Below are 15,721 nucleotides of genomic sequence, written 5' to 3'. Positions count from 1 at the left end.
GGTATTTCTTGCACAAGCTCCATGTGTCATTCATAATTTTCCCATTCACAGTGCAAATGTTTATTCTTATACCCATTTTCCAAATGAGGAAACTGAGGCTCAGGGAGGCTACATAAATTACCCACACTTACAGAGCTGGTGAACAGCAGAGGTGGGATTCCACACCTGGTCTGACTCCAAACCCAGCCACCTTTCCCAAACCTGCCACGTGGCTGCTCTTCACTGTGTGGCAGGGGACACAGGGTGCATGCTGCAGGCCAAGGGGCAGAGAGGGTGGGAGGGCGAGTAAGATGTAGCTCCATTCGGGAAGAGGTCACAGTCTAGTTGCGAGGTTTGAGGGAAAAAGAAAAAAGTGAGGGAAAAGAGGCAGGTACCAAATACTGGGGGGAGTTCAAAGCTTCTAGAAGAGTAAGTATTGAATTGGGAGTGGACTGATCAGTCTGGGCTATTCAGAGTAGGTGATCTTGAGCTGGTTAGTGAAAAATAAACAGGATTTCAACAGGCAGAAGGAACTCGAACAAAACCACACAGGTATGCACAAACTTGAAGATTTCAGAAAATGTTAACTAGTCCAGTAAGCATGTAAAGGGTGGGGATGGCAGGGAAGAGAAGTGACCAAATATTCGGAACTAAAACATAAGCAGGAACCAGTTTAGCTGCCATATCCTCATTAGCACTGGCATCCAATTCTTTAAAGCAGAGGTTGTAAACTGGGAAAGTGTTGCCCATACCTCTGGGTATGTTTGCTTGGCATAGTATTCTTTAAATTACTAAATTTCACATAAAAATCCAGATTGAGAACTTCCTTTAAACAACTACGAGTCCAGGCTCCCCCGAGCCCTCCCGTCCACACGATGACAATTGGCCCTCACTGATGCGCAGCTCCCAGTTGGCCTGAGGCCTCACCCCTCCCTAACCTATTACACCAGCCGCGTTTCAGTCTTCATTAGTTGCCAGCAGACATCTGAGATGACAAATCCCGATTTAAATTTTTATCTTATTAGTAAAGAACCAAAACCATACACAGTCAACATCACCACAACCATAACCACAAGGGAGTGCCTGGGTATGCCACAGCCTGACCTGAGCTCCTAGTCTTTGCTCAAATGTCCACTATCAGAGAGCCCTCTAGTGCCTTCTAAAACTCAGCTTCCCACCACTCTCTCTGGCTTCATCTGCCTTCCAGTCCTCACCACCTGACGTGTTACAGATGTGTTTGTCTGTTTCCCCATTCTCTCTCCTATCCCTGCATTGAGAACCCCCAGGGCTCAGGGACTTTTCTCTGTTTACACAGCTCTCTCCCCAGCAAGCAGCACAGTCCTGGTGCACAATAAGCCCTCTACATATCTGTTGAATGAACAGATGCCTGTGAAGAGAATCTGACTCTGGGTGGGGAAATGCTTAGGGTCACTGTAAACCTACCTGCTGTGCTTTGGCCCAGAACACATCTTCCAAGTGAGTGGCGAACCCTTCGCTCAGCCACTCCTCCGTCCAGTCCCGGGCCCCGATGGCTAGGCCAAACCAGGCGTGAGCGATTTCATGGCAGAGACGGGTCCCACAGAGATGGCTGTTTCCCGTCAAGACGCTCTGAGAGAGGAAGATGATGTGTGGGCTGTGGATAATGGGGGAGAAAACACACGGAGTCTTGTTAGAGCCTGCCCTCGTGGTTGCCCCATGGGGCGGCTTTCTCAGCCTGGCGAGCCTGTTATTATCATGTGCATGCCAGATCATGACGGATAGGCTTGCAGCTTAGATGCTTTCAGAAACAAATAAAGTGGCAGTTTACGTTTCTGGCAGCGGTTCAGGTGGCCGTTTGTGCCAAGCAGTCGTCTCCGTCACCCAACGGCTATTACCTGTAATGAGTAACCTGCACCAAAGTTTTATGCCGAAGAAATTACAAGGCAATGGAAGCATTTACTCTGAAATCTGGACTGTAAAAGAAGAGCAGGTGTGAGACTGTGAAGCCCATGCTGTCAACAGAGTGATCAAAGAAGCCCCTTCAGCCAAAAATCCGAGCAGCTTACACGCAAATTGAGAAGTCATGCAGAAGGACAGGAAAGGCCGAGAAGAATGGAACCAAAAATTTTCCATTTCGGACTGGGGCTGGTTATGGAGTTAACACACTAACAGGTGCCGTGGATGGGTGAGGTTTCTGAGAGACTCAGATGAAGGCCCAGTCTCTGTAAGGCAAAGATTTTCAAAGGTATCATCTCCTATCTGTAGCTGCTTATACATTCACATGACATAACAAAATTAGGCAGGGGGGTGGGGGGAGCCAACACACCCAGGTGTGCAAACGGCCCCAGGGCTGGCCCCAGCTGGGGAGATTTATCTAATCTCATTTTCCATACCTTGTTTTAAAACCCCAAATACCATGATTAGATTGCATAGACAAATGGGAGGAAGGGAGGCTGAAAAAAAGAAGAGGCAGATAGAAAACCTCCTCTGCTTCCACCTTCCACATTTTTCATTTATCCAGGACTTGTTTACACTTTTATTAATGAAGAATTTGCCTTAAAAAAAAAAAATCCCTCCTCCTTCATTTGAACAAGAACAGTTGGGAAACCTCCCAAATTAAGAAACTGTACACACAGGTTCCCTCCTTCAAAAGCCATTTGTTTGCTACCACGCCGGCTCTGCACAAGCCGGGACTGCTTGCAGATTTGTCCTCCGCCCCCACGGCCACCAGTAGAGAAAACCCCACCTGTATTTCCCTTGCACAACATCTCCCATTCAGCTCGGAGAGCTCCACTGAAATCGTAGGAGCCACGTGTGCCAAAATAGACAGCTTTCATGTGAAATAATAACAGGGCAAGCACGCAAATGAAGTGTCTGCCAGGCCCTCAGCAGAGTCCACCAGAAACCCCAGGAATTAAAACGTGTGGTTGGGGCATTTAGGATGCGGCGGGTGGGGGAGGGGGGCAATGCAGCAGCCACCAGCAGTAGTTCAGAGGACAGAATCAGAAAACAAAAAAGGAAGGCAGGGAAGAAGGGAGGACAGGAGGGCGGATGGAAGCAAGGGAGGAAGGAACTGACAGGCACAGGAGCTAACCTTCTTACTGAGAAAGTCACCCCATAGAGAAGACAAACTGTGAAACCTGGCATTTTCGAGTAAATGACCCCTTGCTCTGGCATGTGCAGCGCTACAAAGGAAAGCCACAGAAATGTACCAAGTAAATAACATTCCAGACATACTGCTGGCAGCGCTTGGCCCTTTTGGCTAAAACAAAACAGAAGTAACTGCAGGCCTTGTAAACAGGCTCAAAGAGGAGTCTGCATCGGAAGGGTCTGCTGGCCAGAGACACAGACGGTGCGCACGTAGTTACAGAGACTGGACGACTGACCACTCCACTCAACCCACGAAGGTTACACAAGCTGATGACTGTGAAGTCACGGCCAGACTGTCCACGAAGAAAATGCCTGCCCCGTCCTCGGTGATGGCTCGCTGTTCTGTCCCAACGTGGAAGTCCAGCCAAGGCCCATTTATGCAAATATCAAAGTCTAGAGAGCCTGAAGGAATGCACAAAAGCAGCTGCATGGGGGGTGAGGGGTGGCTGTGCGCTTTCCTGCCCTTTAATCTTTTCCCTCCAACGGCCTTTGTTGTCTCCGCCAGACCTCCCTCCCCACCTGCCAGTGCTGTGGAGACTCCACCCGGCCTGGCCTCCGTGCGTCTTGGCCGGGCTCAGGACGGGACCAGCGTGGCTGGAATCCTACATTCCCACTTCCCATCCCCAGGCCCTTCTTCCTAGCCAGGAATATAAGGATTTCCTACTGTCTTCGGAGAAAGATCAAAGCTTAAACATCCTCCTGGGCCGGAAGGAAGGGTGTTTCATTTGATATAAGTGACCCTATTATCAGTGGAAAACATGACCTTCTCCCTGAAAAGCAATTTTCCAGTTGAGAACCAGACCCCAAATCCTCCTGCAGTGGAGTCTGCACTCTGAGCTTGGCTTTTTACCTGTGGGCGACTCTGGGGTGGTATTTCCCTATGAAGAAAATGGCTTCTTTCTTAAAACTAAATTAAAAACATGGATTAAAAATGGAGTAAGGTTTTGATAATCTTTCTCAAGGGTTATTAACAAAATTCTGACACAAAAGGACCAATAGAATTTACTTTTAAGGAGAATTTCCTCCTGTCGACCCTAAATGTCAGAATTGCTCATGTTACGTACGATTTTTACCCTGTTTTTTTTTTTCAACAGTGAGTGAGGAAAAGTATAATGCTCTTAAACTCACTTTAAGGAGTAATATTAAATACTCCTTTACTGGCAGATAATCTACTTCCTGCCCACCTTCAAAACAGGATGGATGTTTAGAATTTTCTACTTCTACCTTAACCTTGATTTATAAGTTTCACCCCTGGGCTCCTCACACATTCCCGCATTCTCAGAACCTTATTCATGGTCCTAATCAGCCAGTGGGTCATCCGTCTTCACTCTGACAAGGCCCATTTGAAAACAGGTTGTCTTGTTTCCCCCTAAAAGGGCCTGTGTCAGCTGCCTCTACAATATGCCAAATTGTCGATTCATCACTGCAAAGGATGAAGATAATCACTTCAATGATATCTTCATCCTAAAAACTGTTTTCTTTTTAAATTCACAGAGTTTATCACTTTTCCCAAATAAGAGATGGGCAGAAAAGTAATACTTCCAACTCTCAAAAAGCAGAAGCCTCCTGGGTTGTATCATAAATTCTCCCTTGCTACAAGTGGTCGGAGGAGGACAGGGGGCAGAGGAGGGGGGCGGCACAGAGCGACAGCAGGACACGTGTTCCCATTCTTTCCCAGGGGACCACCAGCAGGGCTGCTCCCGACAGAGGCCACGTGGTGGTGGATGTCTGCAGCCTTGCCCCTCGAGATTAAAAATATCATTTCTGGCCTGAAAACAGCTTCCCAGGACTGTTCCTAAAAGCTACCTCTCCATCCAGATTAGAAGGCTGTGTCTGTTAATGTAAAACATGCTTCTAGCAGAGGAGGAAGGAGTGCCTTCATTACTCTCAAGAGCTGCTCCAATCCTTCGGGAGGAATTCAATTTGGAACGGAAATGGAGAATTTCATCAGATCTTAAGCAGGGGCTGGTGTGTGATTTATTTCAGCTTTGTCCAGGGAGACGTGACCAGCGTGGCCCATCTTGCTGCCCAGGGAGAGGTACAGCACTTAGGGGCTCCAGCTCCACGTTGCCGCCCAGCGGGTCAGAGCAGGCTGCTGGTGGGACCGAGACAGGAAATGGCTTTTGGTTAAGGCCACCCCTCCCATCATACTGGAGCTGATCCCAATTCCCCCGGGGTGGGGGGGTGGGGGGAGGAGGAGCAGATTCACTTTTTCTACAGATCCTTGGGAGGGGCATCCAGGAAACAGATTTATAGTCTTCGAGCTTGAACTTCTTAGCGGTTCAGTTTTTCACAATCTCAACAATACGTGGACTCCAATGTCCCATTATGGGGAGGAAGGAAGAAACCAGGAAAGAGGCTCTTTTCCCTGCAAAGTCAACCTGGATAGTTTTAAGGGTCTCATAATCATGTGAAAGCAGCTTTTGCTTGCATGACTTAATTACTTGCTAATTTAATTTGGACAGCTAAAAGTAAGTTCATAGTAGCCTGGGGCAATCTGCAAGGGAGACCAAATCTTAGTTACCACTCCCTAAGATTCAGAATGTGTTTTCTCTTTCATCCTTAAGGTTAGCGTGATACATGTCAAGCCCTTCAACCAATGTGTTTACAAACAAAAATGCTCAATCTGGAGCCCCTCTTCTCTGCAATGAAATCCTGTAGTCCCTATCTCTGGCATGCAGTCTGATGTAGGGGAGGCATGTGGTCCCAAAGGCAAAGGGGTGGCCCAGATGACCTGGAGAGCCCCTGCTCCCATCTGGCTCTGAGACTGCTCAGTAGGAACTAGTTATGCTTCATTTGCCCCATCTGGCATCCCACTGTGGTCACACAAGGTAGTCTTTACACTGGAGCTGTAGGAGATGAGGGAATGTTCTTTCAGGGATATGGGACTTTCAGGAACTTGGGGTAGAAACCAGCTCTAAAACCTTGAAGAAAACCTACTACATCTGATCAACACTGAGATCTAGGTTTGGGAGAAAAGGCTAACATTAGCATAAATTTTCCTTTAAAAATTCTGAATAGCAAACAGGTGGCAAAACATCTACTCATTTTCCTAAATGAATTCAGGTTTTTAAGTTTTTATTTATTTATTTTGAGAGAGAGAGGGAGAGGGAGAGAGAAAGAATCCTAAGCAGACTCTGCTGTCAGCGCAGAGCCTGATATGGGGCTCGAACTTATGAACTGTGAGATCATGAAATGAGCCAAAACCAAGAGTCAGACGCTCAACCAACTGAGCCACCCAGGCACCCCTACCTAAATGGATTTTGGCTGAAACTACCAAATAACTACAGCAGAGAGTGACTAAGAGGATCCCCAGACCACATTCCAGAGGCTTCTACCAAAAGCAAATCTTCCTTCTAAAGATTCATATTGCTTGAGTGCTTGCTATGTGCTGGGCACTATATGATATATATATATATATATATATATATATATATATATATATATATATAATCTCATCTGATCTATCTCATGACCTCAGGAGATAGATTTTATTATTATCCCCATTTTACAGATTCTAAAAGTGAGGTAGAAAAAGGTAAAGTGACTTATGGAGTATTTCTATTCATACAGTCTTGACCCTGAAGCCTTACTCTGCCCAACTCTGCCCAGGGTCATTTGGTTTAGATCTGCAACTTCTGGGCTCCCATCCCTCTGTGCTAGCTCAAGCCCAGTGGTGCAATAATGTCCTTGATGGAGCCCTATCTTCAGAGTCCACCCAAGGGAAGCCACCAGCCATGCCCTGGGACCTCTGTTCCCTAAATGTATGTCACAGCCAGAACCGGCCAGGGTTACCAGACTTTTGATCGGTAGACCTTCAGCCTCTTCCTTGTGGGAAAGCAGGTGAGGATGGAAGGGACAGGGGGCAAAGCGAGGAAAACATTACCACTCCACTTCTGATGCCTTCAAAGGGCCTAAATTCCTGAATGTAGCACCTCATTCTTTCTAACCCTGTCCTATGCCAGGAGTCCCTCATGGACCACCACAAGGGGATGCTTAGACAAGCAGGTGCAAAGGTGCTTAGGCCCATCCCTAGGAGGCCAGGAACACGCCAGACTCTCCCTGCCTTCTATCTCCCACCCATTTTTGCTAACTCCTGATGTTCCTTTTCCTAAATAGACTTTATTTTTTAGAGCTGTCTTAGGTTCAAAACTTAGGTTCTGCAAAACGGAGCAGCAGGGAACAGAGAGTTCTATATACCCCTCTGCCCACAAATGTATAACCTCCCCTACTATCAACATCCCCCACCAAAATGGTGCAATAGTACAATATTGCAAAATGGTGCAAAATGTACAATAGTAATTGATGAATCTACCTTGATGCATCATTTTCACAGTCTACAGTTTACATTAGTTTCACTGTTGGTGTGGGGCATTTTCTATGGGTTTGGACAAATGTATGACATGTAACCACCATTATAGCATCACACAGAGTAGGTTCATTGCCTGCAACAATCCTCTGAAATTTTTTTCAAGAAGAGATGGTTTAAAGCAGGTCGCAAGCTCAAAGGTTTACAGGAGCCAAGAACATAATACAATGAGGGATGCAGAGATGGGGGAAATGGATAAAAAGATAAGGGGAGTAGACAAAAAGATGGGAGGAGCACACAAGGAGACAGAGAAATAGACAAGGAGAGGGGGAAGCAGTCAAGGAGAGGGGGAAACAGATCAAATGAGAAAAGCAGATTACAAAAGGAAGGAGGAAATAGACAACAAGATGGGAAGCAAATAACAAGATGAAGGAAGTAGATTAGAGGGTGATAATAATATAGGGAAACAGGTAACTACAAGATGGAAGTAGAAAACAATAGGGGGAAATAGGCAGCAATTTTTTCAAACCCCAGGTCAAAGCAAATAAACCTATGGACAGGGGCTACAATCTTTCTCCTCTCTGGTTTAAAGCAGTAACCTTAGGTGAAGAAGCTCATGGTTTCATTGCACACTGAGGTGTGCATCCTACCAGGGTTCAGTATGGGGCTCATGGAGGACAGAGAAAGGCTCAATAGCTGAGCACAGATGACAGCTGGGAGGAGAGATGGGGTTCCAAGTGAGGCACAAGGAGGGAAAAAGGGCTGGCGCTGGGGACACCAAAACATTTTTGCCCGCTTCACAACTTTGTTTAGTGTTGGCCTTGGCCTCTTGCTAATGGAAAAAATCATAGCATGGCAGCAACAAAACGCAGAGACCACCTCTCGTTCTAGCAAACACAAAGATCACTTCCGACTTGAGAAAACAGAGATTGTCTTTGGCAGAGTGCTTAGCTGTCAAAAAGCAGAGCAATAGACACCGTACTCCTGCACCGCTGGGCAATCAGTCCATTGGGAATGCTGTCTAGACCTCAGCCCTGAACGAAAAGTGGAGACAGTGCTAGCAATGAGCTATCAGGAGTTGGCTACATCTAACTGGGGCTACCCTGCCTGAGGAAGGCGGTGGTGGTTGGTATCTCGTGGTTATGCTGATCTAAAAAGCTAAATAAAGCCACAAGTGAAGCTTAAGAATCATAGGTAGAACTAGTATTTGAATTATCCAACCAGATTTGGACTCCTTTCCTTCTGAATCCTAATGTGCAATGTCTACCTAAGGAGTCTTTGGATTTTCACAGACGAAAACAAAGAAAGAGCTTTTTTTTTTTTTTTAAGTTTATTTATTTATTTTGAGAGAGACAGGGAGAGAGCACATGAGCTCGAGTGGGGCAGAGAGAGAAGGACAGAGAAGATCCCAAGTAGACCCCCTGCTATCAGTGCAGGGCCCCACGTGGGCTCAGACCGTGAGATCGTGAGATCATGGCCAGAGCCAAAACCAAGAGTCGAACACTTAACCAACTGAGCCACCCAGGTGCCCCAAGAAACAGGTTTTTTTGAAGTTACTGAACACTCTGATGTTTTGGACACCGGGGACCTACCCATACCAAAACTACATGAACAATATTTATTGTAGTTGAGCATGTCTTTTGAAATCACTAAATTACTTATGAACCAAGAGCTGTGTCCTGCAAGATCTGGAGAACTCTCCTGGTAAGTAATTACCAATTAAAACATGTTGGCAGCCTCCACAAAAGCACACAGATGACAAAATGTGATTCCACTCCTTCACCCCCTGCTCCCGTCCTCCCCAACCAGGGTGATGATGTTTGTTCCCATAAAAAGAGCTAATAAAATTAGCTTCCCCTGTGATACAGGGGAAATTTTATTTAATAAAATAATGCATTTTGCTTCATTCTCATATTAGCAACAAAATGGCGCAACTCAGCACCATAATATCTTATCCAGTCGGTTTTTGCTGCGTGTACAGGTCTGTCATTCGTGGCCAGGTGGAAGCCTGGAAAGCTGCTTCGATGAAGGAATATGTTCAGGCAGTTTGCACCACCCTCAGTAAGAACCACATGGTTATGGGTTTCCCTTGAAATATGGTGTGAGCACTCTTTGGATCCACAAACCACGTCCTCCCATGTTCCTTGTCTAGAGAAAGAAATTGCGGGAATTTCCCCAAGAGTACTTAGAAATTTAACTGGGGTGGAGGGGAGGTCATCAGTTGCTTCCACCACTGAGAGGCACTCTGGGAATCTGAAACCTCAAGATGTACTTAGGAATATGTTTAAGTGCTGTGCAGGGGGCTGATGAAAGCATACAGGGGGCAAAAAAGGTGGGTCTGGACAGCGATAGGCCTGAACACAGCAGGGTGCTGCAAACTGATAGAATGACTCCTGGAAGCAGATCTATGCAGAAGGCACAGGGTCCTCCTGCCAGACAGCCACACTGTCAGCTAGCTTCCAAAGCACTAGGGTACTCTGTGTAGGAACAAGCACCAGAGCTACCTTAGGGTATGAGGTAACTCAGATCTCTAACTAAATCAAAGGTAGATCCAGGAAGACAGAATTAAAGGAAGCTGAGTTCAAGTACTCCCTGCTGGTTGGTCCAATGGTGGTGGCGGTAGTGGAGAAAAGTGAGAGGAAAAACAAAATAATGATGATGGTAAACTCTGAAGACCTTGCTTACTCTCACCCAGGCATGGTTCTAAATACTTTACATTCACTAACCCGTTCAATTCTAACAATCCCGTGAGGGAGATATTACTATCCCCCATTTTACACACAAATAAACCAAGCCACAAAGAAGTTACATCGCTGGTCCAAGATCCCATAGCAGATGTCAAATCTGACTCAAACACAGGCAGCCTGGCTTATGTATGTGTTTTGCTTGATCAACACCAGTGTGTTTCAGAATCATCCAGAGGTAGGGTTGCTAGATAAATACAAGACACCCAGTTAAATGTGGATTTCAGATAAACAATGAATAATTTTTTAGGGTATGTCATGCCCCGTGCATTATCTGCTAAACCTGGCAACCCTACCTGGAGGGCTCGTTAGAATAGATCATCGGGCCCCCACCTCCAGAGTCTGACTCACAGGCCTGGTTGGGGTCTGAGATTCTACATTTCTATGAGTTCCCAGGTGATGCTGATGTTGCTGGTCCAGGGATCACACTCGGAGAGCCACTGATTTACATTGTGGTGGCTGTATTGCTCTAATTAAAAAAAAAAAAAAAAAAATCCACCGTCAAAGTTTCTAAGTGGGAGTATTTCACCTTGAGATCCAGATTTTCTAATTATACTGAAAATTTGAAAGATTTGTCCACACTAAACCCATATTCCCATGTAGCAACTGCAGCTGAATAGCAGGTGACCCTTTGAGTGGGAGCCTGGGCCCTCAGACCCCAGCTCCCCACCACTCCTTTCTGTCTCCCCACCACTGGCTGAGTCCACTTGTGTGTTTTTTCTCCCCCTTTCTTACAGCAGGATTAAGGGCAAAGTGAAATATTTCTTCTACCTGCGTCTCTATTAAAAGTAGGCAGAGAAGACGAAGTGTTCTAGGGAATCCTCTGCCATGCACTCATTTTCATCTGCTGCCTCACTCCTTATAAGCATGTGGATTTAATCTCTTAGTTTTTCATGAAACATTCTACTGTCAAACTTGTTGGTGTCTATAAAACAGTTTAGCAGACTCTTGCTTCGTGGAGAGGACAAAGACACAAACTCCTGCCTCGCTCAAGCCATTCACTACAAATTCCATATTACTAAGAGTGGAATTAATCAGGTTGATTGTATTTTTGAAATCCAAACACAGTTTCAATTATTACTAGTCACTAATGGCTTATAATGAAGGCAGAGCTTGTTAGCTAAGCAAACAACTGGCATGTTTGTTTAAAGTGTAAATAGAAGGGAAATTCATGAATTAAATGAATGAATTCGCTGATTGTTCTCTTTAGGCTGTAAAAAAGCATTCAGCTGCCACAATATATATCACCACCTTTGCTGAAAGGATTAGCCTGCTCAAGTTGTCTTTATCCGGTCAGGGATCTTCTTAGTAATTGCTCACGAAGTAAATGTCTCTCTGAGTTTTTGAAAGTACTCATCTGCATCAGTAAGTGCCATTAAGGACAAGGGATCACCTGACTGTTGGAGGTTCATAAATAACTTTGCTTTTAAGAACAATAGCCATATTCCCTAATCTTTATTTGACTCCACAAATAGACTAACAGCATGCTTGAGGATATAAACAGACAATATGCCTCATATTTTCCAGGGTGGTCCTAGAAAGTATGGGGCAGAGGGTCATTCTCAGAGGTTTTGAACTTAACAGCATTTCCCTTTAAAAGGTAATAAAGTGCACCAGAAACGAAAAATAAACAAATAAAAGGTTTCACTCTTCAGTCTTCTGGTTTTTAACTAAGCTTTTCATTTAACAGAAAAGACAACTCACACTGGTACACACGAAGAGGGGTTCTCTTCTTTCCTATAACAAGACGTCCGGAAGAGGGTGGTTGCTGGGGTTGGTTCAGTGACTCAGCAATGCCAGTCAGAGCTCTAGATCTTTCTATCATCCCATTCTGCCAGCCATCCTTCCTATTTTCACTTTCGTCCTCACACCTGCCATCTCATGGTCTCAAGTTGGCTACCGCAGCTCCAGGCATCACATTCGTGTTCAACATAAAACAAAAAGGCAGGAGAAAAGGGGTGCTGTGCCAGCAATATCTATTGCTTTCATCCAGAAAGCAAAACTTGCTCCAGAAAGCCCAGAGCAGATTTCCTCTCACTGGTTACCCAAGGCTGTAAAGCAGCATGGGGAAGAGTCTCTTTGGCTTTTTCTGATTCCATGGCAGAGGTGGGCAGGAAGAAGGGGTTTGCATATAGGTGTAGGGCCAGCCACAGCACCCGAGTTCAGCCGGTCCTTCTCATAGATGTTAAAGAGCCACTCCTTGGGTCTCTTAGAATGCAAATACTTCCAGAAGAGCTACTGTGCTAAAAGAATTCACCCTTAAGTGTTAGTAACGTATCTCATATTTTTCTAGACAGGAGGCAGTTTGAACGCAGGGACTGCAGGATGGGCAAGAGTATGTACTTCAAGGCCATATTCTACCTATTTCCCAACTTACCCTGATGCTGGCTGACATCTGGACTCTTATTTTACCTTCTTATCCTCCACAGAAGACTGAAACCCATTCAAGCTAAAGGTAATGCTATCTATATATTATGGTGATTTTTAAGAACTCAAGCTTTGGGGACAGAGCCATGGGTTTAACTCATGGTTCTCCCATTTACCAGCTGCAACACTGTATCAGTTTCCTGTTGCTGCTATAACAAATCACTACAAATTTAGAGGCTTAAAACAACACAAATCTCCATTTTACCATTCTTCAGGTCAGAAGTCTGACATGGGTCTCACTGCTTTTAGAAGTCAGGACATTGGGCCTTGTGTGTGTCAGGAGGGAGGTGACTGGAAGGAGGGGGGGCATGGGTTCTTCTGGGGCATTGGTCGCATTCTGCTTCTTGATCAGGGTGCTAGTTACAAAGCTATATTCAGTTTGTGAATGCTCGATGAGCTGTACACTTAAGCTGTGCACTTTTCTGCAATGTGTTGTCCTTCAGTGAAAGGTTAAAAACAAGCAGACAAATATCTTGGGGGGAGCTGTCTCCATTTTCTTCTCGGAAAAATCAAGGCAAAGATTAAGCCAGAGTCCCATCAGTAGGGACAGGAACGAGACCAGAGACTGGGAAGCCTTCCCCTAGTTCTTTGAGCTGAATGTAGTCCAGGCCAGTTTCCAACACTAGTTATGTATATACTTTAAATCTCTTGAGAAAACTTTTTTTTTAAATTTCTTTTGCCATAGAGTCACATTTCTATTACAAGTAAAAGGTACCTTGTATCCTTCAGACACACCTGTAAAAACAGAACTGATACTGCCATATATCCATGTCTGCTTCATTTTCTTTCAGACACAGTGGAAAACATGCCACAATAATAAGCCCCTTTTCCATCCTGGCCAGCTGGAAAATTACGTTATGATTGAAATGACATCATACAGCTATGACACTCAGCCAGCGGCGGCTCTGAGAAATCTGGGTGAGGCAGTGACAGCATGGATGTGAACGCCACTCGCAATGAATCCCACCTTTTATTAGCAAGTGACTTTTTTATTGCCATGACATTTTGAAAATGAAACTGTGGCAGCCACACTGTCGGAGGCCATTGATCACCCAACGTCCCCTATCGCCATAACTAACCACACTGGCCAAACAAGACAAGAACGGGACTAGGAGAAAGTTCGTTTTAAATAACTAGTTCCAAAGGCAAAAGACCAGGGGCTGAGGCCATGCCCGCAGTGACTCTTAGGGGGTGGTTAGCATTCCCTCTACTGCTATCAATTGTTTCTCAAGTGACCTCCAGTAGTGGTCATCATAATAATAGCATAAGGAGTAGCAGTAGTAGTAGAACCTACACTAACATCTTTCGATGTAGAATACTGACATTTCTGTAACGTAACACTCCAAGCAAAACCCAGCATGCTGATTAGGCAAATAAAAACAGGACAAGGCCCTGACTCTCCTCCATCTTTACAACTTTTGGGACGAACCACATGAAACTGCTGATATTTGACCATTCTCAACGTCCAAAGATGAGCGATCTCATATGGCTCATCCTATCGACTGTCCCTCCCCCACCCAAGATCCTGCTCTGCAGCAATGTCAGGAGCTGCCACGAGATCTGGGAAAATTCCCATACTTCTCAAGCAGCAGGGAATTAGAAACACTGTTGCATCCCACTGCGGAAAAGTGCAGATGACAGATCCTGGGCAAATGACACTGCGTTGTCCTCAGAAAGAGGTGGACCCTGCCTAGGTCAGTGCCCCAGATCAGAGCCCTCTCTGGCCAAGGCCAACTCAGTGTGAAGCTGGGCATCTCAGGTCAGGAGCAGATCCTGAAGTCAAAAGCAAAAGCAGGAGTGGGCCAGAACAGGGAGACTGGAGCAGCGATCACTCCCACGCCCTGAGGGAAGCCGAGTGTATCCGCAGCTGATGCGCTGGGTGCCTTACGGCCACCTAAGACCCATGTCCGGAAGCCAGAGGCAATGAGGCTGGGGTGTCATGGCAGAGAAGCTGGAATGGCAACCGAGTGGTGTGATTTTAGTGACCCAGCCTCACAAAGACACCTGACCCTTCCGTAATAGAGTCAGCCCCCATGGATTCAGGTATCACATGGTCCCAGGGCCCAGGGGGAGATAGACAGCACACTGTTTCATAGCCACTGTGCACAGGATGAACATGCACGTGATATTTGTTTAGCCAGCTGCCAGGAAGGGCTCTGGGAAAGAGAACAGGTTCATTTTGATGGAGGACTGGAGGTGGGGAGGAAAGGTGAGCACAGGGAGCACTGTCAAGGAGAAAAACTCAGCCCATGGGGGTCATGGGGGTGAGTAAGAGGAGCAGATCCGGGGCAGGAACACGGGATTCAAAGGCCTGGGTAGAATCTGGCTCACAGGTGGGAGATGGGCTGGGGCAGGGAGATGAGCTAACACTGAAGCTGGGGAAGGTATGAGACTGGTTCTGGAATCCCTGGACAGTCCATCCAAAAGCGATCTTAGAGACCTGCCCCTCCCCATTCTACATATGAGAACACAAAGACCCAGAGAGCGAGCTCATTCATTCCACATGGTGAGAGCTGCCTGTGCCACAGCTAATTCATGTCAGACCCAATTCTGCCAGACATTTTATTCTAAAGTGTTTCACAAAATCCCAGTTACAGCAGAACCAGCGGAGCCCCCTTGCCTGAGACTGGTGTCTCACTCAAAGCTCGTGGCGACTGAGGGCAGACATTGGTGGACGCCATCTTCTCTAGCCATGGTCACAAAATGCTTCTGAGATGGATGTTACCCACCTAACAGCCACTGATTACTGGGATGCGCCCTCTGGTAAGATTTGGCTTTTTCTCCTACTGACAGAGGGCTACCCTGAAGGAAAGCTTCAACCACATTGTTTTTGTCTGTTGGGTTTTTTTTTTTTTTCCGCTCACCAGTTTCACATAGGAGGAAAAGAACAACAAACAAGAAAAAGAGAACACTTCATGCTATTTTCTTGGTATAAAAGGTGTCATACCTTCAGTGTGTAACTAACGGTTTACTTAACTGTTTTCAAATTTTCTCTCTCGTTCTTTAATTCATTTTTTTAAGGCTCTGCAAACTGACCTTTGGGTTGAACACATCTATGAAAAGAAAGCCTGGCGTAAAGAAAAACTGGGTTATGATGGAGCGTCAAGGCAGGTAACCTTAACTACAGTGTTTG

At 45.9% G+C, this 15,721-nt stretch overlaps 1 protein-coding gene across 15 annotated transcripts in view; it reads right to left on the bottom strand.

Annotated features, from left to right (window-relative positions):
- Positions 1-15,721, bottom strand: part of LOC122475127 (aminopeptidase O (putative)) — a 343,878-nt gene that overhangs the window by 151,806 nt on the left and 176,351 nt on the right. For all 15 annotated transcript variants that reach the window (XR_006295098.1, XR_006295097.1, XM_043566830.1 and 12 more), the window contains exon 6: positions 1,423-1,612. Coding sequence is in view for 13 of the 15 variants with exons in the window: in XM_043566830.1 (XP_043422765.1) it covers positions 1,423-1,612 (190 nt within the window). In the remaining 2 variants the exon portion in view is untranslated. The remainder of the gene's footprint in view (positions 1-1,422; positions 1,613-15,721) is intronic.

The sequence above is a fragment of the Prionailurus bengalensis genome, chromosome D4, assembly GCF_016509475.1.
Source record: "Prionailurus bengalensis isolate Pbe53 chromosome D4, Fcat_Pben_1.1_paternal_pri, whole genome shotgun sequence".
NCBI lineage: Eukaryota > Metazoa > Chordata > Mammalia > Carnivora > Felidae > Prionailurus > Prionailurus bengalensis.
Note: the sequence above shows the minus strand (reverse complement) of the source record. Positions and strands in the feature narration are given on the sequence as shown.